General features: G+C 33.2%; 1 protein-coding gene across 1 annotated transcript; it reads right to left on the bottom strand.

Moving 5' to 3' along the window:
• Positions 1-1,252: 1,252 nt before the first annotated feature.
• LOC100962661 (NKG2-A/NKG2-B type II integral membrane protein-like) lies at positions 1,253-5,791 on the bottom strand. The gene is made up of 6 exons (XM_003803673.1): positions 5,605-5,791; positions 5,132-5,227; positions 4,591-4,638; positions 3,922-4,073; positions 2,168-2,268; positions 1,253-1,364 (listed from the first exon to the last, which is right to left on the bottom strand). Exons 1-6 carry the CDS (start codon positions 5,789-5,791, stop codon positions 1,253-1,255), a joined length of 696 nt encoding a protein of 231 aa, XP_003803721.1.
• Positions 5,792-11,738: the final 5,947 nt, after the last annotated feature.

Here is an 11,738-nt window from a genome sequence, read left to right as displayed (position 1 = left end):
CCAAGTAGCTTGGACTGCAGGTGCCTGCCACAACAGCTGGCTATTTTTAGAGACAAGGTCTTGCTCTGGCTCAAGCTGGTCTGAAACCTGTGAGCTCAGGCAATCTATCTGCCTCGGCCTCCCAGAGTGCTAGGATTACAGGCACGAGCCATTGGGCCTGGCTTATTATGTGTTTTCTCTTCACCACTGAAATTAAAAACCTAGACTGTGAAAATAAATAAAATTTATGGCACACTGAAAAAAATAACAATGTGATTATTACAGAGAAAATAGTAGCTTTTGTGGAAAATCCAGAAAAATCCTCTACTTGAAATTATAGAATACATAAAATCAGTGAAGTAACTGAATAACGAGACTGATATAAAAATATCAATTGTATTTCTATTTATGGCAACAGAATTACTAAAGGTAATTTTAAAATAAGGATGCTATTTATAAAAACATAAATGTGAAATATCTATGTTTCCATGTGACTTCAATAACAAAAAATACAAAATATAATAGAGAAAAATTAAAGGAACCTAATATATTGCCAGACATAGAATAATACTGATTGTAAAAGTCAACTTTATAAAGAAGCCTAATCTTGAAATATGACTTTAGGGATTAATGCAGTTCCAAATACAATCCTAGCAGAACTGTTTTCAAATCACTTTTATCGAAATGCCTTGTAAATAGCATACATTTCATTCATTTAAAGTGGATACATTCATTCATTATACAACAAAAAGAGTTACACCAAAAAAACACTTTCAAAAAAAAAAAAAAAAAAACACTTTCAACATTTAGAAAATTTTCATTACCCCACAAAGAAAAAATACAGCAATTAGTGGTCACTACCTGTCCCAACCCCTCTCTCACTCTTTGGCCAACATTATTCCAATTTGTTTCTCTATGAGTTTGTTGATAACATGACATGCAACTTGTTCAAAGACTAACAAACACAATGTTAACCAAAAAGAGCCAGACCCAAGAGCAATGACATCCTATGTGGTATCTGTATTATATCATAAATACTATTTTTTAAAATATTTTCATTATTAACACACACAATTCACTTTGTCTTATGCAATCATAATATTATTTTCATATAACTAAACATAGAATACATGGCCAACTCCAAGCTCAGGTACTTTATTGCTTTTCTTTACAGTTTTTGGCTGGAGCTGGGTTTGAATCTGCCACCTCTGGCATATGGGGCCCAGCGCCCTACTCCTTTGAGCCACAGGGGCTGCCGTCAGGTACTTTACTTTTAAAGCTTGAGCTTACAATGATAGCTTTTTGAAGATCCACAATCATCTGTCCGAAGACTATGGAAGTTTAGAAAAACACAGCTATATTTGCCATAGTGTGCTTCTGATATGCTGTAATGGAGAAAAATCCATCCTTTGTTATGGAGACAATCCATGAAACAAGAGCATTTTCCATGACTTTAAAGGAAGCATTTTATGAAAACAGTTAATCATATTCTAATATAATATTAGTAAGTGTTGGTTATATGTAATCTGAATATAGCAGTCCCCTATCTCTATATATGGTGTGTTTCCAGATCACCAGCGGATGCCTGAAACTACATACTTCATAGCTCTGTGCTATGTTTATTCTATATATAAACACTTTTGATGATGTTTAATTCATAAATTAGGCACAAGAAGGCATTAGAAACAATAACTATGCTGTCTGCCCACATCACTACTCTTGGGCTTGTGAGTTATTGTCAAGTGAAATGAGAAGGTTGAACACAACCACTGGGATACAATGACAACTGGTGTGATCACCAGAGGGCTACAAAGTAACTAATGAGTGAGGCCCTCTGTAGTGAGGATCCACTGGACAAAGAGATGATTAACTTCCTAGGCCAGACAAAGTGAGACAGTGTGAAATTTCTTTATGCTACTCAGAACACTGAGAAATTTAAAGCTCATAAGTTGCCTTTTGGAATTTTCATTTCAAAAGTTTTTGAGCCTGGTTGGCTGCAGTTGCTTCAAAATATAGAAAGTGAGAGCACTGGTAAGAGGGGACTACTGTGGTCCATTCAAGATTTTTATTGTCATTTCACCAACTTTAAGATATTACTCATGTCTCTAGCTCAGCTTATTCATATTATTATTCAGAATTCTCCTTTTGTATATTTTTTCACTATATAGTACCATTCAAAAAAACTTACTTTAATTTGAAAGTTGAGCCATTTATTGACATCCATGGATGATTGCTGCTATTACGAAAGACTCCAATCCAAGACTGTTGTGACAAGGAGCCCAGAAATTTCTATAGGAATATAAATATTTTACATTTAAACAAATACATATAAGTTTTTTTTTCAAAATTTAAAATTTCAGGTATTGTTCTTTTACATGGGATCTATTATTGTCAAAATATATATCAAATATATATCAAAGTCAAATATATAACAATATATCAAAGTTGAAAACTATCTACGATATTATCAAAAACATCCACAAAATTTTGTAATTTTTGGTGAAATTGAACTCAAATATTTATACTTAGTAGTTTCCCTTAGTCTTACATTAATGAGGAAAATTATGACCCACGTAATGTAACAGTAACCCATATTGACAAAATAAATGTAATATGAATTTAAATAAACTTCCTGTCACTGTATGTAGAGTTCTTCTGGAGCTTATATTAAATCAATGTACATTTCTGCTATATTTCTCAATGTTTGGGGTTTAGAAGGGAATTTAAAGGGCTGTCATAGAGAAAATAAATGCTCTGTAAGTCAAAAACACGGTTTTCTGAGCACCACGCCATTCTTTAATTAGCTAAATCCGCACTTTTGTCTGTTATCAGTGGAACACAAATAGTCCAAAATAGGTGCTATTTCCTACTAAATATAACTGTAAACTCTGAAATGTATGAAGGACTCAAGCAAAAAGCATTCTGAAAGGTGGAAAGAGAAAGGTAGAATGTTTGGGATCCCCAGTACAGGTTTCAATACGGTGGCTAACCATGTGAAGTCTCCTGACCGACAGACAAAATGACCCTGGCTTGCTGTTTCCCAGCACCCAACCTGGTGTCTCAGATAAGCTCCTTCCCCCTCTGTGTTGAGAGGGAGTCCTGCCAACAACACCAGGAAGGCTGGCAACACCAGCAAGGGTGACTTATCAGGAGCCCTGCTAACAGTAAGCAGCCAGAGGAAGAGCTTCTGCTTTGCCACCAGAGACATCAGGGTGGTTGTGGGGACCAGCAAAGGTGTTCTATGACTACAAGTGCTCCATCCATGAGCCCTCTGTATCTCTAAGGGTATAAGACTCACTTCTCCCACTCAAGGACACCACATAGTATGGATTTTTAAATGTTACATGTATCTAATACATTAATAAAAATTAACAAACTACATTTCACTGTATTAATATGAATGAGTTACAATCAAATATCAAAATGGCAGTGAAAGAAGATAGACAAAATAGTGCATACTGTATGATTCTATTTACCAAAATTCAAAAGCAGGTAAAGTTTTGTAGTAATATTTAATGCCAATCCAAGGGTTTGAAGAGGAGGGAGGAGAAGTGATGAGGGCATGCACGCAGGCAGGGCTGCCGGGGCTAGAAACTTATTTCATGATCTGACTTGTATTCCAAGACTCTATTCACTTTATGATAAATCTGCACAGTCATGACCCATTTATATACATCTAGTACAATTAAATAATAAAATTTAGTTTAGAATAAAAGCATTCATGGAAGCATCATTTTCTGGGAGAATCCACAATTTATAATATTTAAGTGTGCATTAGCAGTGTATGAATAGACATAAACTACTGTGAAGCTAAACAATAGAATATCAAATAAACGTGAATATAATTAAAATAAAATATGTGCAAGATGTGATGAATTTTATGAAGGTAATACTGACTGCAACAAGCTTTTAAAATAGTGTTTGAAACATTTAACATCTTACCATTTCTTCCAAATTATCTATATAAAGCAGAGTAGAGTTCTTAGAAGCACAGTCCATCAAACTCTCATTCCAAGGTTTGGGTTTCTTACCAATGGAATAACAATTGTTAGAATGTGTGAACCACTCCTCTGGACAATGACTACAAGGATAAGCTGAGAATAAAATAATTATAACCTACTATTGGGAAGAAATATAAATTTTTAAAATGTAAAATAATTTACATATTTTTGAAGGTTTGAAATTATATGTACAAGTATTTACTTTCTCACAGCCTGATAAATATAAATGAACAACCAATCACACACACATGCACAGAAAAGAATCTCTTATTTCCTAATTCTATTACTTTATAAAGCAAAACAATGAACATACATCCACCCTGCATGCATATCTGAAAAATGACTGAATTGGATAAAAGTATATTTTTGGAATGGCAAAATTAACTGTAGTATATGACAGCAGTAGTAATTTGAGTCAAATAGCAAAAGAGGTTTAGTGATTTAAATGATTATTTTTATTTATTTTTAGAGAAAAGGGAATGCCCTCTTACAATCTTTATTTATGAGAGTTTAATGTCTCATATTTTAATTTATTTTTCCCCAAAATATCTATTACTATTTTTATACAACCTAAGATCTAGACAAAATAAAAAATGATTATTATCAGTACCTTTCTGAGTTCTCATGGTCTGGGAAGAATTGTTCCACTTCTGTGTTGCTGAAGAAGGTAGAAAAAGTAATACTTTATTAAAAGTTAGTGTGTAAATAAGTCATAATCATTTAGAATTAGAAATATGTGGATAAAGTTTTTTTTTTAGGAAAAAAATGTAATGAACTAATGAATGTTTGGGGAAAGAAATATCCACAACCTACAAAACCAAACTTCAGCATCTCTGTCCACTTCTATATCACAATATTCTAAGTACAGGATTTAAACATTTTAAAAATTATTTCTACTTTTTGGTGAGCTTTTTCAGTCTCCTAAAACATGTTTTGGAGTCATGAAACTTTAATATATGCATATATTTAAAAGCAGAGAGTGTGTTCAATTATTCTTTCATTTATCCCTTTGAAAAGTTGAAAATAAGCATTCCTCATTGAGTTTACAATATGCATTATAATGTGAATTCTATTCCTTGATATTATGAAATTAAAAGGCACATTCTGTCATTAAGTGTCAAAGTTCCCTTTGATTCTTCCAAAACACTTACAGGGAATGACAACTCTTGTTACCAACATAGAAATTAAAACAAGACAAATAACTCCCAGGATTCCAGCAATGAGTTTTTCTGCAGGTAACAGTAAATCTGCCAAAAGAGAAACAGACACACTGAGAGAGGAATGCTAGTGAGGGTTGTTAGAATATTTGCATAAAAGAGATCCCACATTTGCAGGGAATCATAAATAAACTTGGACTACCGGTACCTCCAGTAGTAATCTTTCTCTCAGATACACATCCCATTGCATTTCCAATAAATGCAGCTCTCCAGGAGTTATTGGACAAAGACTATAGATTTCAACAACATGCCAGTAAAATTTGTCTGCATATTTCATATGAAAATATCACATCTCAACTTAGAACTCTGATCTTCATTAATAAAACCATGCAAGCACGCCCTGCACACTCCTTCACCCAACTGTGCATCCTAGAACAGTTGCATTGAGGAACTAGTAAGAGCTTTACCTTTGCAGTGGTAAGCTTTGTCATCCCCTTGATGATCCTGAGCTGCTCTTTGAAGGTTTAACTCCACATAGGTTATTTCTTGTTCGTGTTCTGAAACGGAACTTTTAGTGCCCATTGGTTTCCTTTGCTGCTTCTTTTGGGTTTGAGCCTGATTTATGTCAGAGTAGATCACTCTTTGGTTATCCATCCGTGCAGCTGTACAATTTCAGGGACTGTGCTTTGTCTTAAAAAATTAATAAATAGTTTATATAAAGAAAATATCCTAGTCCAGTCAAAAAGGATGTGGTGGAGTATTCCCAGAGGCCCAAGTGGGTGGATTGCCTGAGCTCACTGGGTAGAGATCAGCCTGAGTCAGAGTAAGACCCTGTCTCTAAAAAAAAAAAAAATAGTCCAGCGTTGTGGCTGCTGCTTATAATCCCAAGTATTTGTGAGGCTGAGGCACGAGAATCACTTGACCTCAAGAGTTTGAGGTTGCTGTGAGCTGTGTGATACCACAGCACCCTACAGGGGGCGACAAAGTGAGACTCTGTCTCAAAAAAAAAAAATGTAGTGGAGAGAGGGTATTGGGTCTTATTTTGCACTGAAGAATCTAAAGTTCTCACTGTAACATCCTTAGAGCTTAACTGTCTTAGGGTAAAATATTTTCAAAAAGATTCTCTGTATTTGTCAAATCACTATTGCCAGAACAATGAAAAGCTGTAAGTTAGTAAGGAATAAAAAAAAGTCCATGAATAAAAATATGCTTATTAAAGTCTTATTTAAAAAACAATTAACATCAAAACAATACCAATATCAAAAATTAAAACGTCATACTACAGAAACTTATACCCTGATTTATGATAATCTCAAAAGTCTAAAATGGTTAAACACCACGTAATTGTAAAATAGAGAATAGGAAAGCTGACATACAACTTATTCTCTTCCACTAAACTATTAATACTTTTTCCTTACACTTGTTTACCAAATGGATTCTTGGTTCAGAAGTGTTCTTTTGTTTGAATGCCTGAAAGTTTCTGAGAAATCACTAAACTATTTAGGATATGTACATGACAATAATTAATTTATGCATACTAAATAGTAATAGAAACAATATAAAAAAATTTTAATACTTCTATGGTGATATTAGCAGTTGATTTTATTGCTTAAATATAAAACCATAAAATATAAGTTAAAATGTAAATGATTTATAGAATATTTTTGTTTTAAATTTCAACAAAGATATTTTGTTTATATCGATAAAGGTATCTTTAGTTGTGTATTTGTAATAATTCATACAATGTAATAAAATACTTCAATCAATTGGCTTGGAGTTAATGAGAGCTAGAATTGGTTTTGATTTTGCAACTCACAATGTATGACCTTTAAAATGTTAAGTGGTATCTGATAACCTAGTTTGTTAATCTAATTACAAAATGTAATGCATGTAAAACATCTACCACTCAAACTTGTACTTAAAGTTCTCTATAAATATTAGAGATTTTAATTATTAAATTATTCACAATTGCTATGTTATCATTTCTGATTTCATGTCAGTTAACATGGAAAATAAGTCATTAGACAAGTTTCTTACAAGTTATCAGTGTGTACATTTTATGGCTTTTGATTATGACTAGGTTCAGCATTTTATATAATTTATCTGGCCCTAACTTTACTATTATACTGTTTGGATAAGTGTCTGAGGAATTACATTTGGCTTCATCATTAAAGTAATTCCTTTACTATTTTGACATGGCTGAACTTAATATAAATTATCTTATAATTCAATGATACACAAAGTTATAATCACTAATCCGAAATTAATTGTTCATTGTTAAGATGTTTAGGTGTCTCTCTTAAATTATGTTTGCTGACTAACTCAGATATAGTTCAGGCATCCTCAAACTATGGCCCACAGGCCACAAGAGGCCCGTGCAGGATATTTAGTCGGCCTGCCGGGTGTTTTTGCCACCGCCTGTCCTTTTAAACTATAGTTCGGCCCTCCAGTGGTCTGAGGGACAGTGAACTGGGCCCCTGTTTAAAAAGTTTGAGGACCCCTGGATATGCTCTTGACTAGGTCTCCACAGGCAACAGTTTGGAAACTTAGGAACTCTTCAGCATATTTTATATTTCAGGTTTTTTCCCTGAATTATTCAAATAAAGAAATACATGTCTACTTTGGTTTCATTGCACATTAATTGTACCTCAGTTGCATCAGACGCCAGTACTTGGAATCTTCCCCCAAATGAGGTAGGCTAGTTGAGAGATAGAGTAGCAACACATACCTTCTGTCTCCAGAAAGTCATGCATCCTTCGGTGCAGAGGTCAGATTACTCTCATTAAAAAAGGCCTAGGGTAGCAGAGAAATAAAAGATGAAATTTGGAGGCACCAATTCTGGACATGAACAAATAATGTCTGTGATCTTCACAGAGTGCCCTGTGAGGCTCAGAGTGAGGCAAGAGTGGAAAAAGTAGATTTCTCATCAACGTGACATCTAAAGTCTGAACGGAAAATCTCACACATGGGCTAATTTGAAATTAGGTTATCTCACCACACACCTCTAAAATACTGGAGACTTTGGGCTCATATTGCAAGGACAGAATAGAATTCTAAAATGGGTCCTTCAGTTTGTTCATTGCAAGTGTCTCTGAAAAGCTGTATTTATATTTTACAAGATATAGGGGGAGAAAGAGACTTGACTACTCATGCAGTTAACTTTTACAAATCTCAATCACAAATGTGCCAACTTAAATCTTAAAAGTGCCTAGATATTTAAGATTCACCTTTAGACTAGGTTGCTAAATCTTAACATTAAATCTTTTTCCATATTCTTATCATGTTACTTGTATTATAATGTATAAAGTTCTAGAACTCATAGTTACATTGTCAAAATATATTTATGAATATTTGTTGTTATTTACTCTGAGAAATTAGTACAATTTCAACTACGGCAAATGACACAAAATACATCATTGCCAAACTTATCTTCTTAGTTTCTCTGATTTAATTCTTAAAGTCCTGCATTTAATTATGTTTGTTAAAAAAATCATTTAATTTTTAGATTTTCTTAACAAAAACAAATGTCTCTGAGAAGGACAAGATTTTAATCAATTCTTAAAAATATCAGCATACTAGAAATTGAAAATATAAAATAACTGGTCATTAAAATGGTTATTTATTCATTCTCTATCATGACTAATTGTCTCTATTTTAATAGGACTGTTTTTGTAAATGATTAAAGCCTCAGTGAAACTAAGTCAGGGAAGGAAGTAATTTCAGAATATTTCCCCAAAGTAAGAAATAGGAAAGATTAAAAAAAGATATTTAACACAAAAATTAAAGGAAACAGGGATACCAAGAAAAAAACTTTAAATTATATTGTTTGTATCAAATGGAAATCTTTTGATCATTTTTAATTGCACCAAAAAACTGGGGAATATTTATTAACTGTCACTCCAAGATACTCACGTCCATGCAACCCTTAAAGATCAAGTTTGGATAAACCCAATCTAAGCTGTCTAAATCTAGAAAAAATGGAATTAAAATTTATGTTTATGTTTTTGTAATCAGAACTAGTTTTGAGCCTTCCAAAAGAATGGCTAATGTTGGTTAGCTATATATTTATTTGTGTTTATTTCATTTTAACATACAGTAGAGCCTTCTTAGTAGACCATTTCCTTACATTGACCACGTTCTTAAGTTGACCTAATTTTCATAGACAGGACATGCGCCCATGTATGTATGAGTATAGCAGGCCAAGTTCCTATGTTGACTGCCTCTGTATGTTGACCAGTTTGTTACAGTCCCTTGGGTGGTCAACTTATAGAGGTTCCACTATATTTTCAAAAACCAAATTAATAATCCTATATTGATATATGTTTTGTATGCATGCTTTATATATTTCCAGTTTGGAAGTAATTTATGTTCATTTGTGTATTATGTTTATATAAAATATATTAATAATCTTTTCTATTAGTCATATTATGAAATTGAAACTACAAAATGGAAACCACAAAATTGAAACTACTACATGACAAGAATGGAAAAACAAGCATGTGTACTCAATAATAAATTGGAGCTATTTGCTCAACACCTATAAGTTCACATGGTTCAATGAAATAAGTACGAGAGACAGGGATAGGGAGTTGGGTTAGTTCCCACCTAATGAGTACATTGCACTGGTATACTGCACACTTTCTGAGACAAGGACACACCTGTAACTCTGATTGAATCCACACAAGAGCAAACTATATTACCAGATCATGTGTACCCCAATAATGATCTGAAATTAAAAAAAAAAATCAATGTTAATTTCTCAGGTTTTTACATTACCTGTGATTCAATCTATGGTAAAATTCTATCCATATTAGGTTATATATCATAACTTTTAGTAACAGCATTCTGACTGGATATCGCAATTTATTCTCACAAATGCTTGCAATTCTGTTACCTGAATAACCTTAAGTTGTTTTTTTCAGATTCATGTTACAAAAATATAACAACATGGATTCATGTTATGAAGATATCTATCAGAGAAATACAAATACATTTATAGTGAATGAGAGGTAAATTTTCAGATTTTGTAATTTCTGGTCTATGCAATCAAATGACTTCTCTCAACTTGGATTTCAAATCATGGACATTTAACATAAAAAAAAGAAAAAAAAATTGTGGAAGTAAGACCCTTCACTATTTTATCAGTCTTTGCAACTTAGTCCCTTGACTACTTATTCTAAATCTAATCTTGTATTATAACAAGCCAGCAACAAAATCAGCAAGGTCATCAGACTTCTCACATCTATGTGCTCATTAGTTCACATACTACTCCACAAGCACCATGAATTCATTTGATAACTCCCAGTCTCCTGGCAATAATAACTTCTGTTATATCACATTCAGAATATTTCAGTGGGAACTTGAAAAAACCAAATGAGTTACCACAAATAAAGCATTCTTTACAATTGCATCCCTCTGGATCACAAACCTCTAGAAGTTTCTCTTTGGTCAATATCAGGCCTTAAATAGAAATTAACCTACTGTTTAGAGAGCTGCCAGATCCCCAAATATTGATGAAGTTATGTCTGATATACAACCTATATCCTCAGTCTCAGCTAATTCCACCTCAGGACAAACAAATAGGTCACGCAAAATCAGCCCACATTCTCATATCCACAAACTGGATCATCTGCTGCCTCCAGGAGCATGTCTGTGCGAGTGAACATGGATCCTGCTTTTACTCATTACCAGCCTCCCACAGGCGGAACTATAGGCAGCATCCTGCAAGTCATCTCCTACAGAGGTGACCAAATACCAAACATACTTTCAAAGGTACAGTTTTTCCACATAAACCCTTTGTAGTTTCACCAGGGATGATGTCCCCATTTTTGAAATTCCAAATATTCTAAACTTTTCTGATCATTACATAAAAACAGTATCCAGCATCTTACAGACTATGCTATAGCACATGTGGATGGAAGAGTGAAACATAGAAATTAAATATTCTGATGATGCTCTCTACACACCACTTTTCTAGAACAATAGAAAGCCCAAATAGAACAACTTCAAAGAGAACTTGAGATTTAAGAGAAAATGATAGATAAATTAATATCTGTGGTCCAAGAAATGTAGACTAATATAACTTACAGAGATTTGAAAAGATTAAATTTCATTTCCAAAATACCTTCACTTGGAAAATGTAGTAATTGAAAAAATTATATAACAGACAACTCTGACTTTGACTATTTGCAGATTAACTAAAGAGGTACATTTTTTTCAAGCCTGAAGATTACATTTTAATCTGAGTGCTATTCATAATTTATAACAGTATTGGATTTATAAATCATGTGCCACAAAACTCAAAACTCACAGGTTCTTCATTAAAACACCAAAAATTTAAGACACAGGGAATGATGATGAGGTAACTTAGAGGAATTTTATAATCTATACCTTTTGAACCATCCTGTTTTGATCCATTGTAAGCAGTCAAGATGCCAAGACTTTTCTGATCCAAGGACTCTGTATCTTTTCTAAAACTATAGCTAATGTTCTAGAAACTAGTTTTTCATTAGGAGAAAATTTAAACTAACACATACAATTTTGTCACACTTAAGGTGTCACACATACTGTTGTGCTAATGTTAAATGTCAACCCACATAGC

Source organism: Otolemur garnettii, unplaced genomic scaffold (genome assembly GCF_000181295.1).
Source record: "Otolemur garnettii isolate 467f Iridium unplaced genomic scaffold, OtoGar3 scaffold00414, whole genome shotgun sequence".
NCBI classification, from domain to species: domain Eukaryota; kingdom Metazoa; phylum Chordata; class Mammalia; order Primates; family Galagidae; genus Otolemur; species Otolemur garnettii.
Note: the sequence above shows the minus strand (reverse complement) of the source record. Positions and strands in the feature narration are given on the sequence as shown.